At 44.7% G+C, this 27,679-nt stretch overlaps 1 protein-coding gene across 10 annotated transcripts in view; it reads right to left on the reverse strand.

The window, feature by feature from the left end:
* The window catches only part of PPP6R3 (protein phosphatase 6 regulatory subunit 3), a 135,111-nt gene that overhangs the window by 44,712 nt on the left and 62,720 nt on the right, over positions 1–27,679 (reverse strand). For all 10 annotated transcript variants that reach the window (XM_074954723.1, XM_074954725.1, XM_074954724.1 and 7 more), the window contains 7 exons: positions 26,560–26,625; positions 25,963–26,075; positions 23,548–23,661; positions 21,181–21,310; positions 13,659–13,811; positions 7,936–8,085; positions 7,102–7,166 (listed from right to left, as the gene is read on the reverse strand). In XM_074954723.1, coding sequence (XP_074810824.1) covers positions 7,102–7,166; positions 7,936–8,085; positions 13,659–13,811; positions 21,181–21,310; positions 23,548–23,661; positions 25,963–26,075; positions 26,560–26,625 — 791 coding nt within the window. The remainder of the gene's footprint in view (positions 1–7,101; positions 7,167–7,935; positions 8,086–13,658; positions 13,812–21,180; positions 21,311–23,547; positions 23,662–25,962; positions 26,076–26,559; positions 26,626–27,679) is intronic.

The raw sequence follows: 27,679 nt of genomic DNA on the forward strand, positions 1-27,679 counted from the left end.
CTGGGGTGTTTTTGGGGCAGGTACCGTCCTTGCACTGTGTCAGGACTGGGTGCAGCCTCACTGCTGAGTCCGTGTCTGGGATGGGGGTGGAGGGGGAGCTGCACAGTGATCTCCCACCTCTGTGCAGCCAGTGACCTGTGCTCCCCAATGCCATGCTGGAGCCTCCACATTTATTTGACAAGTAAAATTTGAAGAATTTTGCAGTGTTTTAAAATATTGTGCACATAATTTTAATTTTTTTGGAGCAGAATTTTTAATATTTTGGCACAGAATGCCCTCACAAGTAAACATTGTTTGGCTTATTGTTTTACCTCCCCCTTTCTAGCTGGTGCTCTATAAATCCTACATGAGTGATTGTTCCTTCTGTGATGTCTGCTCAGGGTTTAGGAATTTTTTTTGGGGGGGGGGGGGATTAAAAAGACTGAAGGCCTGAAGTGAGTGACTGCTTTTTTATTACCATTTCCTCCCTCTCCCTCACTCCTACAGTACACCTATCAGTCTAAAACATTTATAAGTTAGCATAACAGATGACTTGTTATCCTTAACTGTCTATATATGAGGCAGAGAAATGACCAGCAGTTTCTCTCCCCATTTAAATCATGGTCTATTTTGGCAGTTACAGGTACTACTTCCTATTGTGGCTTTGGAAGTATTTGGATATCATGCAAATGGGCATGGTATGAAAACCTATGTAATAGCTGGTCTCTTTCATTTCTGTCTATACCAAGAAGAGAGGTAGACTCCACAGGACCAGAGCATTTGACCAGGAATAAAAACAGTGAAAGGAGAAAAAATATGGATTCAACATCAGAAAATGAGACTATATTCTATTATAAAGACAAAAAGACTGTAAAAGTTAAAGAACCATGCCAAGAACAGCTCCTCAGTAATTTTGCTTTATAGTACATTCCCTCCCCCAAAACAACTCATGTGAAGTTTAGATTGTAAGCTCTTGAAGGTCCTTGTCCAAAAAGTGTCAGGCATAATTTTTGTGCTATATAAATATTGTGTAATATTAGTTTGTGACCTGTCAAGTAATGTAAATCTCACATTAGGCTCCCAAATTTAATAATCCTTAGAAAAAATGTACTGAGGAACAAAAAACAAAACAAAAAAAAACTTGGATTCTTTAGTTACATTTACTACAGTGTGCAAGAGGAGTTAAAGATGGGTCTGCATATTTCTTACAAATAGGAGTCACTTCCATGTGTTCCAAGTTCTTTACTGTAGTAGGTTACCAGCCACAGCTATCAAGCTGCTATATGAAAAAGTCAGAGAACTGGCCTGTGTTCTAAACACTGGTTCATCTTTGAGAACGTCTGCACATCTTTTAATGGAAGCTTGAGGTTAGTAGATCTGTAGGGAGTCATTTTCTATACTTCTTCCTCAGGAGAGTTCAGTGTCAACAACACTGTCCAACAAAGCACACCAAGATCTTTGCAGAATTACTGCTACACTGTATCATGCTCTGGTGTTAGATGCGGATTTTTAGGGGCGACTCTTCCCATTTAACCTGACTTTTTACAATTTCTGCAGTAACTGTCAATAATTTAAGATGCTTTGCATCTTCAAGTGCTAAGATCCTTTTCCCACAACACCCAATTCTTGTTTCAATATTGCTCTTTTCATATCAATTACATGGAAGGTAATAGGAGGTCCACACATGGCCCAACCTGTTTAAAAAACAGACCACAAAGGCCCTTTTGCTAACAGGATCTCCTTAGGTCAGCAGAGTGAGCAGCGATTCCACCCCCCAAGGTTTGTACTAGTCAAGCTATACTCTGAAACTTTTCATTCTCTGTAACAGCCGTGTTAGTCTGTATTCGCAAAAAGAAAAGGCGTACTTGTGGCACCTTAGAGACTAACCAATTTATTTGAGCATAAGCTTTCATGAGCTACAGCTCACTTCATTGGATGCATCTGATGAAGTGAACTGTAGCTCACGAAAGCTTATGCTCAAATAAATTGGTTAGTCTCTAAGGTGCCACAAGTACTCCTTTTCTTTTTGCGAATACAGACTAACACGGCTGCTACTCTGAAACCTTAGTTTGTACAGTAACTCAGTTCTTCAAAATATGGATCTCTACCTGTATTCCACTGCTGGTATGCATGCGCTCCATGAGTCAAACACCAGAAGATTCTTGCCAGCTGCATCCATTGATCTGTGCTTGTGCCCTTTTCCTTCTCGTGCCATGAACTGAGAGCATAAGTGGTGGTACAGACCAACCACTTCTACCACAAATAGCCCTAAGGTTTCACAGAGCAGAAGGAGGGCAGTTGCAGAACACAGACAGGAACCGCACACCTCGAAGAACTCCAATATATATACACAAGGTAGGTAACATTCCTTCAAGTAATGGTCTGTGTGCGTAATTCCTGTGGATGACTAACAAGCAGTATTGATTGAGGAGGAGGGGGGTGAAGGAGATCTGCTGCACCACCGATCAGAGGACTGCTCTGCTGAAGGATGCATCGGATGAAGGAGCTTGCACCAGGATGTAATGTCTTGTAAAGGTGCTAACAAAGCCCCACATAGTCGGTTTACAGGTTTTGACGAATGTCTTGAAGTGAACCTACTGATGCAGCCTCAGCTTTAGTGGAGTGAGTCCTCACACGATGGTGGACAAAGGGCATCATTAACTCAAAGAAGGACGCAGCCCAAAATCCATTTGGAAAGGGTCAGAGGAGATTACTTCCCCTCCCTTACATTCCACAAAGGATTTAAATAGCATTTTGCCCTTTGTAGGTAGAAAGCCAAGGTCCAACAGATGTCCAGAGTGAAGTCTCCTATCCTTCACTGGTGCCATGAGGCTTTGGAAAGAAAATAGATAAGTGAATATTCTGATTTAGATGGAACTCAGATTACCCTGGAAGTGAATTTTTGATGTAAGCTCAGTGAAATTTTGTCTCTGTGGAAGAAAGCGTAAGGCAGATCAGCCATGAGAGCCCCCAGCTTATCTACTCCTCTGGCGGAGGTGATAATCAACCAGAAAGGCAACCTTCATCGACAGATGAACATGATGCCAAGGGTTCAAACAGTCTTTGTTAATGCTGACAGGACTAGATTGAGGTCCCAGTCAGGGTAAGTTTTGTTATCAGAGGAAAGGTTCAAACACTATATTTTAGAAAACATTCTTCACCCCTCTGGTTTTCTCCAGAGGGTGACAGGTGTTGATAGGTGCTAAGTGCATCCACATGGAGCTAAGAGATACTTCCGAAGTCTTTAAGGAGAAAAGGTAGTTCAAAATGACACGGATGTTGGCGTCCTCTGGGGTTATTAGACAAAGTTGGTGCCAAGCAGAAAACCCCTTCCCACTTTGCTGTGTAGCATTTTTATGGAATCCTTCCTACTATTGTTATGGACAGATTGTACTGCTTCTGAACGTGCCTTTTCTAGGTTTGTTGTCCATCCAAATACCAGGCTAACCAGGTGAGGGATGCTGAAGTAGGATGTCTGATCTTGCCTCTGTCCTTGGTCAACAGGTCTGGGAAGAGCTGAATATGGATACATGGGTATCCCGATATCTGATGAATGCTGGGAAACCAGAATTGCCTGGGCCATCTGGGAGCAAATCAACATCACTGATATTCCCTGTTGCTTCATATTCCTCAGAACCTGAGGTAAAAGTGGAACATGTGGAAAGGTCTGTCAGTTGTCCTCCTCAGTTGGTCTTTAAATTGTCTGTAGTCAAGTGGTAACGATGTGGTCACAGGAACCACCTCGCCTGCACTTGAAAATTCCAACCCCATTTGAGCTGGTGGTTCCTCCTCTTCCCTCCATTAGTTCTTGAGATTCAGGAACGTCTCTGCAAAGGGAGGGCTGTCTGGATTCCCTGTGGTACTGTTAGAATTCAGGGTGTCACGTGTATGGATCCCAGTAAGGCCAATGTGAGGAGACAAAAGGGAATTGGGATGGTCTCCATGGAGTAGGGTACCATTGGTTCTGAGGTGCACAATCTCTCTTATGAGATCTGGACTATGCCCAAGAGACTCTGGATATTCTTTCTGGAATGACCCCTTGTCTCAGTGATGACACTGTCCCCCTAACATTCAACTCATCGGATGAGGTAGCAGATTCAAAATCCATGGGCGGTGCTGCTGATCCTGGGATTCTTACACCCCATCTCGTAGATGGTATTAGTGAGCGACACTCCCTTTCCTGCATGCCCTGGACCAGTGGTGCGGAGATCTCACTGCTCAGGATCTGTTCTGACAGGAACGGGGATTCCAGGTTAGTGAAGATGGTCATGTCCTCAGGCAGCATACCTAGCCCTAGACTCAAGGGAGTGGGATGGGCTCCCTTCTTTTTGTGGTACTGAGAGCATGGGTCTCATTGCAGTCTTTGGTACCAATGACTCATTACAACTGTGTGATGGTACTGTCTGTGTAGGAGGTACCCACTTTTGTTTTTCTCTTGCCAGTGCCAGGGATGGCCCCGCTCCTACACATAGTGCTGGTTTCAGGGTGCTTTTGCCCAGAGCTGGGAGAATGGTACCACTCTCCTTGTGAGATCCTGACACTCCTGTACCACTGCATGGCCTCTCACCCAACTTGGAAGTGGCTGAAGAGGCCCTCTTTTTGGATGACGACCTGGAAGGGGATTTCTCTCGTTTCTTGTGAGAGGGCCTCTGTTTGGAGGAATCCTTCACTCTACTCCTATCAAGCCCAGACCTGGAGGTCACACTGCCAGGAAGGGAACTTCTCAGTACCTCTTTCTGATGTACAAGAGGGTCTGATGGACCAGAGTTGGGCCAAGGTCTCACACCATGATCCGTTCGGAATTTCCAAACCCTATACTTACGGGACCGACAGGCTCAGTCTGGGAATGATCAACAAATGCTGCACTATGAGGGGATGGGGGTTTCCTCAAGGCCGTAGAGGCTCTTAAGGTGGTTGTCACTGACTAGGAAAGCCCAAAGGCAATTCATGAATCCCAAGATCTTGGGCATACTAGTCACCCTGTATGGGAGGACGGGTCTGGATAAAGGGAGACCCCCAACGCACTAACTACTAAAACTATAAAAGCTATCTGAAATGTATTTAAAAGCTTTACAGGTAATTACAGTTAGACTCAGAAGAAGATAGCTAGCACTGCAGACACCAAAGAGGTTCCATTTCAGACGGTAGGCAGCAGAAAGGAATTGGAGAGGTGGTTTGTTCCCACTGACTCTTATGCCCTCAGTTTGGAGATTGAGGAGAAGGGTTCAGAGCAATGAACAGTACTAGCAAGAGTCTTTCAGTCTCAGGTACACAGAGCACATGCACACCCACAGTGGAACACATATAGGGACCATCACTTGAAGAATATTCCATCAGCTATCGACACAACAGAATCTGACAAACTCACATGTATTATTTAATTTTGCCTATGCTGAGAGGGCACAACTGCACCATGAACATGTCAGAGATATTTTAGACCATATCCAGCGTATGTTTTGGGGTTGCTGTATATTCTGTGAGTTGATTTATTGTATTTTTAAATAACTGACAATCGTGCCTCGATTTCTGAGGCTGGATTTTTAAAATGACGAGGCACCTAATAAACAGAGGTCCACAATGGTCAAGGAAAGAGTGCTAGAATCCTGTTAGCAACAATAGCAGCCAACAGCTGTGGATAGGGCCTTACGCACCTAAAGCTTTTGGCTAATTTCACCCAAAATAAGTCCTTTCAGAATATTATTTTGCTGAGGAGGACAGAGTTAGGCTTCCTCTTTTTAGCTTGCTGCAACAGGATAGCTGTCAAACATTAAGTACATAACATGCCCTCCCTCAAACAGCTAAAAAGCATTTAAACTATGATTCACTTTCCCCTCAAATTTACAGTATGCTGCTAAACTTAAGGATGACTAGAGTCAGTTGCCCAGTTAAGTTGTAAGTATGGTCCATACCAGATACCTGGCACAGAACAATAAGTACAGCACCAGTTTAATTTTCAGCCCAGTGACTAAACATGTGAGGACATTATGGCCAAACACACACAAAAAAGAGAAAATAAAAAATAAAAATTAAACTTCAAAGACATTTCCATGGGAAGAAAAGTGTAAGGAATTGAAATCAGAAAATTAAAGACCAACAGAAGCTGTAATCCAAGTGTCAGTGTGCTTCCTTGCCCAAGTTATTTTACCAGCTTAAACTTGTATTTTTATTCATGTTCAAAAGATATACACCTCACACCTACTGACAAAAGGAGGAAAGCATGTTCAACATATTCCATGTTTGTTTATGCCTCTTGTAAATTTTGTTTTAAGGTGAGGGGGGAAAGAACACATTACAGTAAAAGCTGTGTTATCCATCACTTTACCAACCGGAAAGCTCTATAAACCAGCGTTTCTGATCTTCATTGAAAGTCTGGTTTATAGCCAAGTTGGTGCGAGGCCAGCAGACTCCCTACCTGGCTCCGCATGGCTCCCCGGAAGCAGCAACATGTCCCTGCTGTTCCTAGGCGGAGGAACGGCCACAAGGGGTTTGGAGTGCGGGAGAGGTTGAAGGGCACAGGCTCTAGGAGGGAGTTTGGGTGCGGGAGGGGGCTCAGGACAGGGGGTTGGGGCACAGGAGGGGGTGCAGGCTGCTGGATCCAGGCAGCGCTCACCTCTGGCAGCTCCCCGCAAGCAGCAACATGTCCCTGCTGCTCTTAGACAGAGGCTCTGCTAGGCGGCTCTGCGCACTGCCTCCGCCCCACCCAGAGCGCTTGCTCCGTAGGTCCCATTGGTCAGAAAATGCAGCCAATTGGAGCTGCGGGGCAGCACCTGCGGATGTAGGCAGTATGCAGAGTCACCTGGCTGCGCCTCCGACTAGGAGCGGCAGGGATGTCACCGCTTGCAAGGAGCTGCCAGAGGTGAGTGCCGCCCGGATCCAGCCTCACAAACACCCCTTCCCGCACCCTAACCCCCAGCTCTGAGCCCGTTCCTGCACCCAAACTCCCTCCCTCTTAGTTAACCAGAATTTTTGACTTACCAACACCCCCCTTTTCCCCAACATGCTGGATAACAAACCTTCTACTGTAGCAGGCTCAATTCTAAACTGATCATGCACTTGTATGTTACATCAAGTCTAATGTAGCACTTCAATTTCTGGGAAAGGAGTAAAGACTTGGTTACTCACTGTTTCTTCTCATTCACTTCCCATGCTTCAAGTATTCGTTCCACTAATTGGCACTTAAGAAAAAGCTATTAAAAAAAAGTGTTTGCTTAGTGTTTCTAGAAGCGTTAAGTAGCACATATTAAGATAATTTCAAATAGAAGTAGCAATTAGTTTCAGAAAAAGATTAGATCACAACATGTTTTTTTAAATTCATACAACAATATTCCTAGTGCATTAAGCCCTTTTCACTGTATTAAAGACCAAAATTCTTGAGATCAGCACCCTACAACTCCTATTTAGGCACCTAAATAAGTGTTCAGGTCCCTTTGCTCTCAACACAATCTGCTGAGTGCTGAACATTTTTGAAAATCTGTCCCTAAGTGAACTATGAACTATATTCAGAAAATCTCTTTTCATGTATGACAAAATAAATAATCCGGAACACCCAGATTACCCTAATTTTGGGTCCCAAATCATACGTTTACAAGCCTCCCACCAAACCAGAAAGGATTCTCTTCGGAGCTACTCAAATCCACTCTTAAGTTAAGGGGATTCCTCTTCAGACAGACCTAAGACACTAGCTGTCCCACACATCAGTCTCATCCTAGGGATGGATGAGCTACTGCTGCAGCCCTCCCAGCCCCTAGCAGACTGGAGAGCAATCTACCACGCATCAACAAAACTATGCCTTCAGCATGGGTAGTCACTAAATCTTTTTTTTTTTTCTTTTCTTTTTTTTTAATTCCATGCCTCTATTTAATAAGCCAAGGTTTAACTTCCACTAGAAAGAGAAAGGGCTACAATAGTTAAGAACAAGGCTTACAATGTCAAGATGTACACAAAAGCAAAACTTACATGTTTCAGTAAGAGATTGTCCCCAATGGAGTCCTGATCTGTAATTGTGCCATTTTCTGTGCTCTCAAGGGGACTTGCAAGAATCAATGCAATACAGACTTCTACTTGAGTATGCAAGAAGTTATTCCATGTGTATTTAAAGAACATATCCTGCAAGACAAATTCAAAAGGATCTGATTACACACACTGGGGTCTTTTCACTGGACACAACAAGCAGCAGTGTAGTTCTAGAAAGTCAGACAGTAACTGGCAATCTCTTAAATACTTTAAAATTTTGTACGTCATAGATAACAATTTATTGTTTTAGAAAGACAATCTACACACATTTGGCACCTAAATAGCAATTTTACTACCCACAGTTGCCATATAATGTAGATTAGTACTGGTCAATTTATAGATAGGGAAATAGAGGGACAAAAGTTGAGTCAGAAAGACAACTCAGATGTCCATACTTCCAGTCCTACCCTTCATTCCCTATAATACTTGACTATTTTTATGTTCAAGTACTGGCTACACAAAAAGGCATATAGTGAAAAAATATACATTTAAACGTTAATTTTTCTGTGTCTCTGATTTAGATCAGATTATGTTTCTTATATGGAAACAAGAAAAATGGCATCTGTCACTGGCAACATCCAGAATTATGAGAGAGTTCTTAGAAATACTCAATGATCTGAGATTTTTTTTAATAAAATTTAGCAATGCCATTATAATGTGAGACAGACATGGCAACTTCCTGCAATATACCTGAAAAACGTTATTTAATTAAAATTAAGTAACTTGGAGTCCAAAGATACTCAGACTTTAAGGCCAGAAGGGACCATCATGATCATCTAGTCTGACCTCCAGCATACTGCAGACCACAGAACCTCACCCACCCGCTCTGGTAATAAACCCCTAACCTCTGGCTGAGTTACTGAAGACTTCAAATCATGATTTAAAGACTTGAAGTTACAGAGAATCCACCATTTACATTATTTTAATCGTACAAGCAACCTGTGCCCCATGACGCAGAGGAAGACAACACATCCCCAGGGTCTACCAATCTGACCCAGGACAAGATTCCTTTCCGACCCCAAATATGGCAAATCAGTTAGGCCCGGAGTATGTGGGTAAAACCCACCAGACACCCACCTGGGAAAGAAGTCTCTATAGTAACTCAGAGCCCTCCCAGTCTAATATCCCATCACCAGCCATTGGAGAGGTTTGCTACTAGCAGTCACATATCAGCTATATGCCATTGTAGGCAGTCTCATACCATCCCCTCCATAAAAGTATCAAGCTCAGTCTGGACAACAGTCAGGTTTTTTTGCCCCCCACTGCTCCCCTTGGAAGGCTGCTCCAGAACTTTACTCCTCTGACAGTTAGAAACCTTTGTCTAATTTCAAGCCTAAGCTTGTTGATGGCCAGTTTATATCCATTTTTGTCAGGTCCACATTGGCGCTTAGCTTAAATAACTCCTCTCCCTCCCTGGTGTTTATCCCTCTGACGTATATAGAGAAAGCAATCATATCTCCCCTCAGCCAAAGTCTTTGAGTCCCGTCTCATAAGGTAGGTTTTCCATTCCTCAGATCATCCTAGTAGCCCTTCTTTGCACCTGTTTGAATTAATCTCAAACATGGGAGACCAAAATTGTACACAGTATTCCAGATAAGGTCTCACCAGTGCTTTGTATAATAGTACTAACACTTCCCTGGGTCTACTGGAAATACCTCGCCTGATGGATCCTACACTGCATTAGACTTTTTCACGGCCGCAGCACATTGGCGGTTCACAGTCATCATAAGAACATAAAAGCGGCCATATTGGGTCAGACCAATGGTCTCTCTAGCTCAGTATCCTGTCTTCCGACAGTGGCCAATGCCAGATGCTTCAGAAGGAAGTAATCATCAAGTGATCCATCCCATCACGCATTCCCAACTTCTGCCAAACAAAGGCTAGGGACACCATCCCTGCTCATCGTGCCTAATAGTCATTGACAGACAAAGAACAGGAGTACTTGTGGCACCTTAGAGCCTAACAAATTTGAGCATAAGCTTTCGTGGGCTACAGCCCACTTCATCGGATGCATGCAGTGGAAAATACAGTAGGACGGTTTTATATACACAGAGAACGTGAAACAATGGGCGTTACCATACACACTATAACGAGAGTGATCAGTTAAGGTAAGCTATTACCAGCAGGAGAGGGGGAAAAAAACCATCACCTTTTGTAGTGATAATCAAGATGGGCCATTTCCAGCTTGATCATCACTACAAAAGGTGATGTTTTTTCCCCCCCCTCTCCTGCTGGTAATAGCTTACCTTAACTGATCACTCTCGTTATAGTGTGTATGGTAACGCCCATTGTTTCACGTTCTCTGTGTATATAAAACCGTCCTACTGTATTTTCCACTGCATGCATCCGATAAAGTGGGCTGTAGCCCACGAAAGCTTATGCTCAAATAAATTTGTTAGGCTCTAAGGTGCCACAAGTACTCATTCTTTTTGCAGATACAGACTAACACGGCTGCTACACTGAAACCTGTCATTGATGGACATACCCTCCATGAATTTACAGTGTCCTTTTTTGAACCCTGTTATAGTCTTTGCCTTCACAACAGGCCTCTGGCAAAGGATTCCGCAGGCTGACATTGCATTGTGTGAAGAAATACTTGCTTTTGTTTTAAACCTGCTGCCTATTAATTTCATTTGGTAACCCCTAGTTCTTGCATTATGAGAAGGAGTAAATAACACTTCCTTATTTACTTTCTTCATACCAGTCACAGACCTCTATCATACCCCCCCTTCGTCAGCTCTTTTCCAAGCTGAAAAGTCCCAGCCTTATTCCTCTCTCCTCATATGGAAGCTGTTCCATATCCCTTATTTTTATTGCCCTTTTCTGTACCTTTTCCAATTCCAATAGATCTTTGAGATGGGGCAACCAATCTACATGCAGTATTCAAGAAGTGGGTGTACCATGGATTAATACAGAGGCAATATGATATTTTCTGTCTTATTATCTATTCCCTTCCTAATGATTCCCAACATTGTTAGCTTTTTTGACTGCCACTGCACACTGAATAGGTGTTTTCAGTGAACTATCCACAATGACTCCAAGATCTCTTTCTTGAGTGGTAACAGCTAATTTAGACGGCATCATTTTATATGTATAGGTGGGATGTTTTCCAATGTGCATTACTTTGCATTTATCAACATTGAATTTCATCTGCCATTTTGTTGCCCAGTCACCCAGCTTTGTGAGATCCTTTTATAACTCTTCACAGTCTGCTTTGGACCTATTTTGAGTAATGGGTATCTGCAAATTTTGCCACCTCACTGTTTACCCCTTTTTCCAGATCATTTATGAATATGTTGAACAGGACTGGTCCCAGTACAGATCCCTGGGGAACACCGCTATTTACCTCTCTCCATTCTGAAAACTGACCATTTATTCCCACCACTTGCTTGCTATCTTTTAACCAGTTACTGATCCATAGAGGACCTTCCCTCTTATCCCATGACAGCTTACTTTGCTTAAGAGCCTTTGATGAGAGACTTGTCAAAGGCTTTCGGAAAATCCAAGTACGCTACATTCACTGGATCACCCTTGTCCACATGCTTGTTGACCTCAAAGAATTCTAGTAGATGGGTGAAGCATGATTTCCCTTTACAAAAACCATGTTGACTCTTCCCCAACAAAATCGTATTCATCTATGTGTCTGATAATTCTGTTCTGTAATACAGTTTCAACCAATTAGGCTTACCAGCCTTATCCTGTGATGAACCTATACATCCAGGTCGTTCTCCCCCGCCGCTTCAACTGATAAGTCCCCAGCTTAGAGCAAAAACTGTTCTTGTTAGTCCCTAAGTGCATGACTTTGCACTATTAAATTTCATCTTATTTCTATTACTCCAGTTTTTAAGGAAATCCAGATCTTCTTGTAGGACATTCTGGTCCTCCTCTGTACTGGCAATACCTCCCAACTTTGTGTCGTCTGCAAATTTTATTAGCACACTCCCACTTTTTGAGCCAAAAATGTTAAATAAGATTGGTCCCAAGACTGATCCCTGAGGAACTCCACTAGTAACCTCCCTCCAGCCTAACAGTTCACCTTCCAATATGACCCACAATAGTCTCCCCAATTATGTATTATTGTGGGCCAGGATTTTTTATAGCCTGGTGCAGGGGGTAGGGGAGAAGAGAATGTTACATGAACCCTGGGAAGTGTTAAGAACTTTAAACGACTGTATTAAACAATGTGCCAGATAAGAATGGACTTTTAGGACATACAGTGTTAAGTGGTTCTCCTGGGAATCTCTAGGAGGACATGAATGTAAATTTCCCACATCCAGTTATGCAAAAAACCCAGACTTTTGAAGCTACTTCCTGAGGAGATGATCATTGTTTACGTGTTCCTGGAACCTGAAGATCAAAGACCCCAGCTGAATAAAGGAAAGACCAAACTATTCATCTGCACTTGCCAGGAATATCACAGTGTAAGAAGGGGACTGTGCAGCCTGGAAAAATCCCTAATCAGGAGGGAGTGGAGACCTGGGTCTCTGCCCAAGAGATATGACTGCAGAGGACACCTGGAGTGGGTGCCCTCAAGAGATCATGGAGAGTGAATACAGGTGCAGTTGCCCTAAACTGTGACATAATGTATCATTCAAAATGTCTTTAGGAAATAGCAACACACTTCCTTAAGGAGGTGTTATTAAAACTGGATGGTTACTATGCACAGTAATTAAGCCTACCAAGAAATTTACGGTATTTCCCATTCCAAGTATAGGGAATACCATAGTAAACTTTGCATTGCAGCAAAATCATTTTAAAATGGCATCCACTGCATAATATGAAGAACATTTATATGGCTTAGGTCTAGTTTTATTTTACATCCTACACTAGTACAACGTATTCTACAAACAGTATACCAAATATAAGATTATATAAAACGGAGGTATATGCAAAGCCAAGGAGGACAGAAATAATGGCAACTAATAAAATGGTTGAAGCATAAGCAGGAAATAAAAGTCAACCTGGAAAAAATGCAGGCTAGAATATAAGGGCAAAAATACACATTCAGTGGGAGAATCTATGTGGCAAGAGGATTGTCAACTCGATACAGGTTTTCAAGTGCAATACAGTGGCGAAACAACCACAGGTTTGGCAGCATACAGAGAGGTACCACTTCAGACCAGGGAGATAACCAGTCCTTTTTGTCACTGATGGGACTGTACATAATGCACTATATACAGCTGACACATTTAAAAGGAATTAAAAACAAAAAAATTAAGGTCAGGACGGAATGACTCAGGAAGAAAGAATAAAAGCAAAGTAAGTTTACGTAGTTTGGCTGAAAGACTTTGAGGGTGGGGAGACAGCAAAGATAAGGTAGCAATCTAGATCTGTCTGTAGAGCATAAACACCAAGGAGCAAGAAAAACCAGGTCTAAAGAGTCTATAGAGATCGAAAGAGTAAAAGATTAAGCAGAGCTGAGGAAAATTTTTGGTTATCGTCAGGAAGAGACTAACAAAATCCAGATGGTGAAATAGTCTCACAAGGAAAGTGGTGAAAGCCTCACCACATGACTCACTGTAAAACACTCTATGGCACAATCTGCACTGACAAAACAAACAGATATTGTGCTATCTTAACAGGGCTTTGCCATCTAATTTCTGTGATTTTATAAAAATGAAGAGGGTAGTGTGAGGCTCTTAACAGTGTAAGTAAATTATTCTTACCAATATAACTCCTATGCTGTTCAACTCCATAAGTTCCAAGTTCACATTGTTTGTGTTAGTCTGTAGAAGGCTGGATATCAACCTAATCACATTTAAACGAGTGTTTCCCACAGGTGGATCCAATACACCCCACGTTGTCTTCATAACACTTTTCTAGACAAAAAGAGTCCATGGGAATAATTTTTTTTTAAAAAAGTACACATTTCTTTCAAACCAGTTCGGTGTTATCCACAAACAGAAAAATTTGATAAGAATCTTGTATGGCCAGTTTGGCAGCAGTAGCATGACATTATGTTTTGGGACAGCAAGTTTTAGTCCCATACGTTAACACTTATTTTCTAGCACTGTGGACTGGGAACAGAGAAGACAATTAGGCTGGGGGAAATAAAAAGATATGGAGTATACAAACTTAGTGGCATTATGGACACCTAAAGGAGCTGCATTCAGCCCCACGACAGACATTTACTGGTGAGAACAATGATTTAGGACACACTTTATCAAGCTCTAACTATTCAAGTCCAGGTGTGTCTAGTTAAGCAGTTTTTGTATTTATCCAGGCAAGAAAATTAGTAATTATTGTGGTAAATTTTCTAAAGTCAGAAGAGAGAAATAAACTTTAGTGCAGACTTCAGAATAATTATGTTTTCTTTAGTGAAGAGAATGTTGTAAAAGCCTAATGGTCCCTACTGCTGCCATATAAATGCCAGCATACTTACACAGGAATTTCGATACCAGATCAGACCAGTGGTTTGTGTACTCCATCCTGTCTGACAGTGGTCAATACCAGCTGCTTCCAAGGAAGGCAAACGCTCATAGTGGACAGTTATGCAATAAACAGCAAACAGAGATTAGGAAGAAGTGTCCCCATCTTTTAGTGGTTCAGTTGTGCACTGAATGGAGATTTTATATCCTTTCTAAGAAAGCATCCTCCCTACCTATTACAAATACAGTATGGATATTCTCATTATCCTTCAAATTCTACACTCCTGACCACAATTATATCTTAGTACAATGAGTTCTGCATGTTTCCTTAAAGTGAGTTTTTCATTTTTATATCTGTAGCCTTTCAATTTCACCAGCCTGGTGATCTACAACTGATCTACCTTCTCTCCTGTCTTTTTATAGGCCTCATATCCTCTTATGCATATCTCTAAAGTGAGCTTTCCCAATCTTTTCCACAGTGTATATGGAAGCTTTGTCACGCCCCCCATGATACATCCTTCTTCTGGACCACTTATTTCTGCTTTATTTTGGTCTGTCATACCAAAGCATGCTCCTTTCCAAAGAAAGGAAACGATATTTTGTTGCATTTTAGTGCAATTGCTTTTTCTTTATTTTGCTTAATTAAACAAAGTCAAACAATTTAAAATATGAACACCAATACATTACAGGGATATTTGATCACCATATCAATAATGAATAGCCAAACTATAAGTGGCTCAGAGAAAGGCTTATGACTGTGTGTTAGACTAAAATGTACTTTTTAGCTTTCATTAAACTGGTTTCTGAATAAAAACAGTTACTAACCTTTCTGTAACCACTGTTCAAGATGCATGGCTCATGTCCATTCCACATTAGGCGTGCACACACCACGTTCACCACTGCTGAAGATTTTTCCCTCGGTGGCATTTGTCAAGGCAACTAGCACCCTCCGGTGGCGTGAGCTCATGTGCCTGTATAAAGGAGCCTGGACAGTCCCACACCCTCTCTTAGTTCCTTCTTGCCAGCTAACTCAGACAGAGGGGCAGGAGGTTGTGGAACGGACATGAGGAACACATCTCGAAGAACAAGAGTTACGGAAAGTTTAGTAATTGTTTTTTCTTCGAGTGCTTCCTCATGTCCATTTCACGTTAGGTGACAAGTGGTACCTAAAGGGATGGGCTCGGAGTTCATGGACATGCGGACTGCAACACTGCTCTGCCAAACGTGGCATCATCTCTGGCCTGCTGGGTGATAGCGAAGTGGATGGAGAAGGTATGAACGGACAAGCAGGTCGCTGAACTGCAGAGGTCTTGGACCAGGACATGGGCCAGAAACGCTGATGATGAAGCCCGAGCCCTTGTCTAACGGACGATCAAAATGGCAAGAGGCTGGACTACCACAGGATCCAGGGAGGGAATATTGGAGGCCAGGGAGACCGTGAGGAAAAGACAGTTACCTCTTCCTTAACTGTTGTTTTTCCGAGATGTGTTGTTCATGTCCATCCCATATTAGGTGTGTGCTCTCGCCACATGCACCAGTGCCAAAAGTTTTTTCCCTCAGTGGTATCCGTATGGTACTGGCTCTGGAGCCCCCTAGAACGGTGCGCACATGCCGCGGTATAAGGGGCACTGCCGGCTCTCGCCACCCTCAGTTCCTTATTGCCGGAAACTCTGACAGTGGGGAAGGAAGGAGGGTTATGGAATTGACATGAGCAACAAATCTCGAACACCACCAGTTATGGAAAAGGCCAATTATTTTCTTCTTGGAGTGCTTGCTCATGTCCATTCCATATGAGGTGACTCCCAAGCAGTACCCCTGGAGGAGGGTAGGAGTTCACGGACATGTAGATTGCAACATAGCTCGGCTGAACCCAGCATCATCTCTGGCCTTCTGGGCGATGGCATAGTGTGCCATGAACGTGTGAACTGAAGACCATGTTGCAGCTCTGCAAATGCCCTGAATATGGACGTGCTCCAAGAAGGCCGCTGAGGACGCCTGAGCTTTGGTCGAGTGGGTCCCCACAATCAGTGGTGATCCAGTTGGAAATCCTCTGTGACGACACCAGAAGGCCCTTCATCCTGTCCGTTGTCATGAAGAAGAGCTGGGTCGACCTGCAGAAGGGCTTGGTACACTCCAGATAAAACGCCAGGGCACGTCTGATATCCAGGGCATACAGCTTCCTTTCTTCACTAGTGGTGTGCAGCTTGGGAGAAAGGAAGGTGTCCTCGTTAACATAGGAGGAAGACACCACCTTTGGCAGAAAGGCCATATGAGGTTGCAGTTGAACTTTGTCCTTGTGGAACACCATATACGGCAGCTCCGATGTCAGGGCTTTAAGCTCCGACACTCATCTGGCGGATGTTATGGCCACAAGGAAAGTGACCTTCCATGACAGGTAGGAGAGGGAACAGGAGTCCATAGGCTCAAAGGGCAGGCCTGTAAGCCTAGAGAGAACCAAGTTAAGGTCCCACTGTAGGACAGGCTCGGGCCAGTGGGAAGAGTCTCTCGAGGCCTCTCAGGAATCGAGCTGACATGTTGTGCGAGAACACCCGTCTGACCTTGGATCAGAGGGTGGAAAGCAGAGATAGCTGCAAGGTGTACTCTGACGGAAGAGAGGGCCAGCCCCTAGTTCTTAAAATGGAGCAGGTAATACAAGATAGATTGTATGGAGGAGCAAGTTGGGCAAATGTTACACTCAGACGCACAGTGGGAAAACCTCATCCACTTGGCCAGGTAGGTCGCTCTAGTGGAAGGCTTCCTGCTCTCCAGGAGGATTTGCTGGACCTCATTAGAGCAGGCCTACTCTTCCAAGTTCAACCACACAGCATTCACGCTGTGAGGTGGAGGGGAGTGAGGTTGGTGTGTAGGAGATGCCTGTGATCCTTTGAGAGCAGATCCGGTTGGTCGGGAAGGGGCCAGGGAGTGGTCACCATCAAGTCTATCAGTGTGCCGAACTAATGTTGACGCAGCCACACTGGGGCGATCATGATGATCTGGGCCTTGTCCCTCTTGGATCTTTGACAGGGCTCTACTGGTGAGAGGGATTGGCGGGAACGGGTACATCACACCTCCTGACCATGACAGGAGGAAGGAGTCAGAGGGAGTCCTCGCCCAGACCCTGCAGGGAACAGAAGTGATGGCTTTTCCTGTTCTGTCTGGTGGCGAACAGGTCCACTTGGGGAGTTCCCCACCTCTGGAAGAGCGTCCAGGCTACCTCCGGATGGAGCGACCACTCGTGGTGAGAGGAAAAGGATCTGCTTAGGCATCTGCCAGTGCGTTCCCGACACCGGGGAGGTGACAGGCCTCCAGGTAGATTGTATGCTCGATGCAGAAATGCCTCAGTTGGAGGACCTCTTGACAGAAAGCAGATGAGTGTGCTCCGCATTGCCTGTTGATGTAGAACATCAAGGCCATATTGTCCATCAACACTCTCACCACCTTGCCTGTCAGGTGCGGCAGAAAGACCCTGCAGGCCAACTGTACCACTCTGAGTTGCTTGATATTTACGTGCAACACTTCTCCTCCAGGGACCACATGCCCTGGGTCTGGAGGTCACCGAGATGCGCTCCCCAACCTAGGTCCGAGGCGTCCAATATCAGCTCAATGGAGTGACAAGGGCTGTTGAATGGAACTCCTTCCAGGACCACCTTGGGGTCAGTCCACCATTGCAGCAAGGCAAGTATCGCCAGTGAGATGGTAACAACCTTTTCCAGGTGATCTCTGTACTGGGAATAGACCATCACCAGCCACTGCTGTAAGGGTCGCATCCAGAGCCTGGCATGGCGGACGTACATACTTGCTGCCCAATGTCCAGCAGGCGCAGGCAAACCCTGGCCTTGGTCAGGGGAAATGAGGAGACTCCCGCAATGAGGTCCACCAACGCTTGGAACCTTTCCTGTGGCAGAAACGCTCTGGCACAGGTGGAGCTGAGCACCGCTCCAATGAACTCTATCCTCTGCAACAGAACTAACGTAGACTTTTTGCTGTTTACCAGAAGGCCCAGGGATCAGCATGTGGCCTGCTGCACCCCTTTGGACTTGGGACCTGGATCAAACCTTTGACCAGCCAGTGGTTGAGGTACAGGTATATCTGGATACCCCGACACCTGAGGTAAGCCACTACTACCGACATGCTGTTGGTAAACACCCTCGGTGCTGTTGCTAGGCCGAAAGGGAGGACCGCAAAATGGTCGTGGGCCAATCCCACCGTGAAGTGTAGAAAATGCCTGTGTGCTTGGATGATTGCTATATGAAAATACAGGTCCTTCAAATCGTGGGCGGCATTCCAGTCTCCCAGATCCAGGGAAGGGATGATGGAGGCCAGAGAGACCATGTGGAACTTCAAACTTCTTTAGTTATTTGTTGAGGTCTCGCAGGTCCAGGATGGGCCATAGACCGCCTTTGGGATTAAGAAGTACCGGGAATAGAAACTCTTGTTCCTGTACTCGTGAGGAACCTCTTCCACTGTACCCAGCTGCACCAACCCTTCTACCTCCAGCACGAGGAGATTCTCATGAGAGGGGTCCCTGAAGAGGGACAGGGAAGGGGGTGGGGGCAGAAACAGGAAGGTATAACCCTGCGCCACTGTACTGAGGACCCAGGGGTCCAAAGTTATAGTAGTCCATGCCGGGAGGAAAAAAGAAAGGGTTGGAGAAATACAGGAAAGATAGATCCAGGGTACAGTTTGGTAGGTCACTCTTGGGCGCACCCTCAAAACGCCTGCTTGCTGCCCTGCTTATTGCAGGTCGAGCCCGATTGAGCGAAGGTGGGTGGCTTGGGTGGCGTTTGTAGCCCCTGCTCTTTTTGGAGGGGGGGAGGGGGGCGCTCCTGCCGGGGTTGGCTCTCTTGGCCCTGAGCTGGGTGCGGTTTGAACCACTTACGGGCTGAACCGAGGACGTACAGCCTTAGACTTTTCAGGGTGGGGCGGGAGTCCTTTAGCTCATGCAGCTTATTGTCCATCTGTTCTGCAAACAAGGCCTGGCTGTTGAAGGGGAGGTCCTGCATTGACTGCTGAGCCTCTGTCAACAGGCCAAAGAGGAGCAGCCAGGATGCCAGCTACATGGAGACAGCTGAGGCCATGGTGCGAGCTGCAGAGCCCGCCGCATTCGAAGATGCCTGGAGGACCACCCTGGCCAGAGCTGTGCCCTCCTGGAGGATTGCCCGGAATTCCTTCCTGGGCCCTTCAGTAAGCAAAACCTCGCACTTGGCCATGGCCTGCCACATGTTGTAATCGTAGTGGCGGTGAAAGAGGGTAGACAACCACCAAGCCAATGGGAGCCTGGACGACAAACTTTTTGCCCAAACAGATCCAGTCTCTATTTTTGGGTGTGGGTCCAGGTTGCCCCTGCCTCTCCCTTTGATTAACCACCCTCAACTACAACTACAACAGAGTTTCGAGCCAGGTGGTGTAGAGATACTTGATGTCAAGTCGCCCGGCACGGGTCTTGGCTCTCCTCCAGCCCTGTCCTTTCCCTTATGGGAAGTGGGGGATCTTCCCCTCATGGTTCTCTTCGGCTTCTTGGTCAGAACCAGGGAGGAGGATTGGTGCTGGCTGAAGACACCAAGATCCAGTGGGATGTAGGAGAGATATTGGCAGTGGCCCTTTGGCTCTGCACAGGATTCCACCTCTAACTCTGAGGACTTTTCAGGAGACCATGGGGGAGCAGTACCCTTCATTTCCATCAACCAGTGCTGGAGCAGAGACATCTTTGCCGACAACAGAAGGGCCAGTTTTCCTCTGGTCAGTACTGAAGGGCCTGGTGCTGCATATGAGCTCGGGGCAACATGCTCCATTCTGTTCGACACGCTCATCAGAGCCAGTAGTTGTCCCATCGGGGTCAGCAGAAGCTGGCCACTGCAAAGGTCTCAAGGTTGGAAGGCACTGCGATCCCGCTGGCACCATGAGGTCCCCCTGGCATTGGCAGATGGGGCCCTTCACTGGACTCAACGGCACCTGCGAGCAGGGTGGAGTCGATGGTGCTGCTAGCAGAACGGGTGGAGGAGTGGTCTGACATGGGTCACACTCCCCATGTTTGTCCTTCCTCAGTACTGGGTAGTATCCTCTCTCGGACCAGTTTCTTGTGCTTCTCTCAGTACTGGACAGGACGAATGGTGCTGAGAAACACGCAGTGCCAGAGGGTGCTTTACATTGAAGCCGAGGCATTGAGTTCAACTGGCTTGCCTCTGATGCAGGTCTAAGTGTGGCTTCCATTAGGACAGCTCTTAGTCTAGCCTCCCTGTCCTTTTTTGTATAAGGCTTGAAGTGGCGGCAGATTTGGCAATGCTCTTATATGTGAGCTTCTTCCAGACATTTAGAGTGTGGGTTGCCCACAAGCACAGGCTTGCCGCAGGAGGCAGAGTTTGAAGCCCAAAGACCAGGGCATGCCCAGCAGCAGCAGAAGCCCCGCTACACTAAGCAGGGGAGGGGGGCCTCACTGTATACAGTAATATTATCTACACTACTACTAGAAATTAAAATGGAAGATAACTAAACTAGAGAACAAAAAAACCACTGAATGAATGCCTTGCGGAAGCAACAGAAGGTGTTCCAGTGACCATCCTGGGCATTAAGAAGAAACAGACGGTGTGGGGGACTGGGCCCTTTACAGTGGTCCATGAGCGCGTGGCACCAGAGGGCGCTAGAGCCAGCCTGATGGATACCACTAAGGGAAAAAAATCTCTGGCGATGGTGCACACACACCTAATGTGGAATGGACATGAGCAAGAACTCTAAGAAAAACTATTTTTAAAGCCTTTATCACTAAATGACAGACTGTAATCGGTCTCCATTTTCATTTGGTACAGTTACAGATTCCACTTACTTTCGGGGGCTCAAGTAGTAGCTCATGGAAGGATGCAAGTCGTGCTTTTATGGCTTCTAAAACACTTTTGTTGACTGAATATGTTGAATGGCTCATGCCTGGAGGACAGATCTCTATATGACCTTCAAATCTAAATATACAAAGAAAAGTTTGATGATTATGTTGCAGGATTAGTTACAATATTAACTCAAATTAGACACAATCTTAACATAGCACCAGCTCTGTAAACCTATAACTAGAAAAAGACTATACACAAAGGGGTAAATCTAGAGTAGTGGTTCTCAAACTGTGGGTCAGGACCCGAAAGTGGGGTCACAACCCCGTTTTAATGGGGTTGCCAGGGCAGGCTTAGACTTGCTGGAGCCTGAGGCCAAAGCTGAAGCCTGAGCCCCACTACCTGGGGCTGAAGCCAAAGCCAGAGAGCTTCAGTCCTGGGCAGTGGGGCTCAGGTTACAGGCCCCCTGCCTGTGGCTGAAGCTTTTGGGCTGCAGCTTTCCCACCTGGGGCAACGGGGCTCAGGCAGGCTCAGTCTTCGGTCCCCCCTCCTGAGGGTTTGTCTGGTCACTTCCTGCCATATGGATTTGGCAACACTGATTAAATAGCAAGTCGCCATTAATCCCTAGGAAATGCTTTGTGCCAAACAGTACAAGTTTTAAAAGCATGTAAGGCTTGGCCTACACTTAAAAATTAGATCAACCTAGCGACATAGATCAGGGATGTGAAAAATTTCATGCCCTGTGTGACAGTTAGGTCAATCTAACTCCTGGCACAGATGTGGCTAGGTCAGTGGTGGACAAACACATCTGGGTATGGAAATCGTATAGCGGGCCATGAATGCTCATGAAACTGGAGGTCAGGGTGTGGGAGAGGGTGAGGGCTCTGGCGGGGGTGTGGGCTCTGGGGTGCGGCTGGGGATGAGGGGTTTGGGGTGCAGGAGGGTGCTCTGGGCTGGGACTGAGGGGTTCAGAGGGTGGGATGGGGATCAGCGCTGGGGGGATTGGGGTGCGGGAGGAGGTCAGGGGTGCAGGCTCTGGGCAGCGCTTACCTCAAGCAACTCCCGGAAGCAGCGGCATGTTCCCCCTCCGGCTCCTATGCGGACCTGCAAAGCTGGCGCTTGGGGTGGGGCAGCATGCGTAGCCCCCAGCTACCCCTATGCGTAGGAGCCAGAGGGGGGATATTCCGCAGCTTCCAGGAGCTGCTTGAGGTAAGCACTGCTGGGAGCGTGCAGATTAAAAAGGTCTGACAGGCCAGATGCGGCCCGAGGGCAGTAGTTCGCCCATCCCTGGGCTAGGTCGATGAGGAGTTAGAATTCTTAACTTAGGTCCATTTAAGATTGGGGTGTAGATATGCCTTAAGTCCCCAATGACTTTCACTGACAGTCACTTATGCTCCTATGTCACTTTAAAATTTTTTCACCAAGATGACTAAAAATATTTAGAAGCATTTGTGTTTCTTCACAGCTTAAAGTTTTGAGACGCAATGTATGCCTGCAGCACGACAGCTGTAAATTGTAATGTCATGAGTCCAATTCAAAGCAGATCTGCTGCCAACTTAAACCCTGTGCCTCTGGCAGAGGAATCCACTTAAACAAGTAAAAAATTCAAACACTGAAAGAGACAAGTATGAGCAGAAAGATAGGGAAGTGATCAAGGAGTGTGCATCATCTTCCTCCTGTTTCAGTTCTACAAAAAGGAACAGACTGATACAAGAAAAAAAAAGTTTAGTCTCCTGAAGACTAGGTTGCAGATAATGTTTTGGGGGTCAAAAATAGGCCCATGGACTGGACCCGACCCCGACAGATATGAAGGACCGCAACTGTTAGCATCACCTAAGAGCAGAAGCTGAAACACAAGGAAAGCAAGACCAGACAGAAATGGCTTGTGGTGTAATAGTTGTAGGGGACACTCAGATGGGAGCCACCACCAGCTATCAAGACAAAGCTGTGAAATGTAGGAACACATCAAACATTTAATATCATGCTTTTCATAGAATCTGAGACTCTTGAGACAAACCACAACTGAGAACAGTGATGTGCTCAGACACTTATAATTCCACCACTGTAGTATCTAAACAGAAGCTGACTGATATGAAAGCCAGCATAAAGGATTTCAAAAACTGAGAAATAAAGCTGGTATTTAAGGATGCAATTTAAAAAAGTTTATATGGCTACATTTTTTACATTAGATCAAGAGAACCCTTCCAGGTGGGAAGCTGGCAGACACCTGCTGGGGGGTGGAGGTGGGGAGTGTATAATATATCCTGCAGTTCATGGAAAGATGCAAGTCATGCCACCTCTACAAAAGGTAAATTCAGCAGCAGCACAAATCTCATGAAGGAAGTGATCACAGAGGGGGTGAAATGTCTTACGTTGGTCGCCTTGTCTCAAGTAAGGTCAGTAATATTTGGATTGCACTGACTATTGCAGATTCATTTTTCTCTTTATGAAAAATATTTGATAGTAGCTGTTCTATAATTTCTTGCCTAGAGAGAAAACATCATCAATAGTTAGACATACTTTTGTATTTTAAAAAGTTGTATTTATACAGAGACAGAGAGCTACAGTGTTTCTTTGTAAAAATGCTGGACAAGATTGGGTGGGGGTTCAGAGCCATTTTCACATTTTTCCCCTCCTCCTCCAATATCAAGCTCGTTTCCTTCATCATTTTTCTGACAGTTATTAGCCCACAGCGGCAGATTTAAATGTTTTAAATCCAGGCTTCTGTTAAGTACCAGCATAATGCACAACTATCAGACAAGACCCACCATTCATAAAAGAGTGTGATATGAAATTAAATTCAGCTTCGCTCACTTTCATAAATTTAGACTGGTAGCCGTGTTAGTCGAGATCAGCAAAAAAACAACGAGGAGTACTTGTGGCACCCTAGAGATTAACAAATTTATTTGGGCATAAGCTTTCGTGGGCTAAAACCCACTTCGTTGGATGCATGCAGTGGAAAATACAGTAGGAAGACATATATACACAGGGAACATGAAAAAAATGGGTGTTGCCATACCAACTGTAAAGAGACCAATTAATTAAGGTGGGCTATTATCAGCAGGAGAAAAAAAAACCCGTTTGTAGTGATAATCAATATGGCCCATTTCAAACAGTTGACAAGAAGGCAAGAGTAACAGTAGGGGGGAAAAAAATTAGCATGGGGAAATAGTTTTTACTTTGTGTAATGACTCATCCACTCCCAGTCTTTATTCAAGCCTAATTTAATGGTGTCCAGTTTGCAAATTAATTCTAGTTCTGCAGTTTCTTGTTGGAGACTGTTTTTGAAGTTTTTTTTGTTGGAAAACTGTGACTTTTAGGTCTGAAATTGAGTGACCAGGGACGCTGAAGTGTTCTCCGACTTGTTTTTGAATGTTATAATTCTTGACGTCTGATTTGTGTCCATTTATTCTTTTATGTAGAGACTGTCCAGTTTGACCAATGTACTTGGCAGAGGGGCATTGTTGGCACATGATGGCATATATCACATTGGTAGATGTGCAGGTGAACGAGCCTCTGATGATGCAGCTAACATGATTAGGTCCTATGATGGCGTCCCTTGAATAGATATGTGGACAGAGTTGGCAACGGGGTTCGCTGCAAGGGTAGATTCCTGGGTTAGTGTTTTTGTTGCGTGGCTCCTGGTGAGTATTTGCTTCAGGTTGGGGGGCTGTCTGTAAGTGAGGACTGGCCTGTCTCCCAAGATTTGCGAGAGCGATGGGTCGTCCTTCAGGATAGGTTGTAGATCCTTGATGATGCGTTGGAGAGGTTTTAGTTGGGGGCTGAAGGTGATGGCTAGTGGCGTTCTGTTGTTTTCTTTGTTGGGCCTGTCCTGGGGCAGGTGACTTCTAGGTGTTCTGGCTCTGTCAATCTGTTTCTTCACTTCAGCAGGTGGGTATTGTAGTTTTAAGAACGCTTGATAGAGATCCTGTAGGTGTTTGTCTCAGAGACTGGAGACAATGCGGTTGTATTGTAGAGCTTGGCTGTAGACAAGGGATCGTGTGATGTGGTCTGGATGAAAGCAGTCAGTAGGTTTCTGGTATAGGATGGTGTTTATGTGGCCATTGTTAGTAGCACTGTAGCATCCAGGATGTGGATCTCTTGTGTGGACTGGTCCAGGCTGAGGTTGGTGGTGGAATTCCTCAAGGGCTTCTTTTCCATGGGTCCAGATGAAGAAGATGTCATCAATGTAGCGTAAGTAAAGTAGGGGCGTTAGGGGACGAGAGCTGAGGAAGCACTGAGAGGAAGCTTGATGGCGTGAATAAAGACTGGGAGCGGATGGGTCATCACACAAAGTAAAAACTATTTCCCCATGCTAATTCCAACCCCCCCCCTCCACTACTGTTACTCACACCTTCTTGCCAACTGTTTGAAATGGGCTATCCTGATTATCACTATAAAAAGGTTTTTTTTCCTCCTGCTGATAATAGCCCACCTTAATTAATTGGTCTCTTTACAGTTGGTATCGCAACACCCATTTTTTCTCGGGGGGTGTGGGGGGGGGGGGTGATCTTCCCTACTTGTTTTCCACTGCATGCACTGAACAAAGTGGGTGTTGGCCCACGAAAGCTTATGCCCATGTAAATTTGTTAGTCTCTAAGGTGCCACAAGTACTCCTCGTTTTTTCATAAATTTTGTTACTTCACAAAACACCCATACATTTTGTTGGCTGCACATAATGGGAAAGTAATTCTTGTTATTTCCAAAAGGTTTCAAATAACTAAAAATAAATGCCACCATTCAGAGATACAAGGCAAATAAATCAGAAGTTAAAATGTCCAACATACTTTTCTAGAGTTGCAAGCAGCGGGTCTGGTTCTGAACTGTTCTGTACTTGTAACATCTGGTCTCTGCTCAGGCGAATAATTTCACAGAGCGACTGTGATGCATTTGAATGCCTCTGAAAAAGAAAATGTTTTTGTTGTAAGAGCAGTATAGGACTACACATTATCTAAAGAATACTTCTCATCCCAGAAATTATGAAGCTGTGCACAAAAAACCATGACCAAATGCCAAGCAATCTGTTATTTTATAGGGGAAGGTAAAGTTTTTTTCAAACACATTTCTAAACATCAAATGCCTTTAGACAGGACTCCATTCCACTGCCACCAAGATGGCAGAATAGCACTGCTAGGGGACTCCTGCCATCCTATCTCATCCCCTCAAGAATTTCAGGGGCCAGACCCTGATGCAGATCTGATAATACGTACTAATTCCATAAATAAGCAAAGTCAATACTGACATTAAAGTCCTATTTCTGATTATACTATTGCTTTAAGATTTTCTGTTACCTAAGACAGGCCGACTAGAATCATAACTTCTTGTAACAGCAATAATTAATAAGCTAAACAGCTGGATCTTGACAAGCACAACACAGTACTTACATCTTCATCTTGAGACGGATGTACAATTTCTACAAGCCGCTGGATAATTCTCTCCTCATTTAACCACTGTAAAAAAATTTAGTGATATTGAATAAAAAGGCAGTATTTTTCCGTTAAATCAGAGAAACAGACAAAGCATAACCTGAACATGTTGAAGGTCATCTATCACAATTTCTTTAGTAGCATTCTTATTCTTCAAATTAATATTTTTGTATAATAAATTCTAAATTTTCAGAGTAGATACCAAGAGTAGGATAGAAATGTGTAGTGCCAGTGACTACTGCTGGCCTACTATAATCTTTTGTGGAAAGCAATTAAATATAATGTATGAAAAAGGCATTCTATCTGCTTTGAGACAAGTGGCATCACACTTGACATTTTGCATTATGACTAGATAATGAACAACAATGTTGAGGCGTATTGGCTCCATATCTTCCAAGTTTTCTTCCTTATTTTCTCAACTTACAGGGAAAGAACTCTTTTCTGTGGGAAAAATACATTACCATACTGGACCTGAAGAAAACGGCAATACCATGTACAGGCCTTGGGACCCCAGAAGGCTTATCTTCACATACTGGCTGTGTACACAAATCCCCAAACGCCAATGTATTAGTGCAAATAGCTAAAACAGTCAATGTAGCCCTCTGAGGAACATGTTACCAAACTGTTAGTAAACTGCATTAAAAAATAAAAAAGCTCAGTTGGCAAGTTAATTTGTACCCGCGCACATAAAAAAAAATTAAACTTTTGGAACAGACTCCTGAGGCACTGGATTGATGGCTCAGAGGCTTTTATAAACCTAAGTACATAAAACATAATATAAAAGTGGGTTTATCTCACCTAAACAGATTCATCAGCAAATATATTAAAAAACAACAACTCTCAAGCCAAGCCCCTCCTCTAAAGACGAGGGAGAGACTTCAAACTGCATTTACAACATGCTGAAGTGGTCAATGCATCTAGGTGCTGGCAAACCAAGGCAGGATTCATCGCAAGAAATCCTCCCCAAGTACACTCTGCCAAAACTCCCTGCCATTTACAATAAGGGAGCTCCAGCTCAAGTAGCTCTGCTGATCTCATACCATACTTGCTGCATTTGCAAAAGACAGTATCAGGTTAC

This window comes from Natator depressus, chromosome 6, assembly GCF_965152275.1.
Source record: "Natator depressus isolate rNatDep1 chromosome 6, rNatDep2.hap1, whole genome shotgun sequence".
In the NCBI taxonomy this organism is placed as follows: domain Eukaryota; kingdom Metazoa; phylum Chordata; order Testudines; family Cheloniidae; genus Natator; species Natator depressus.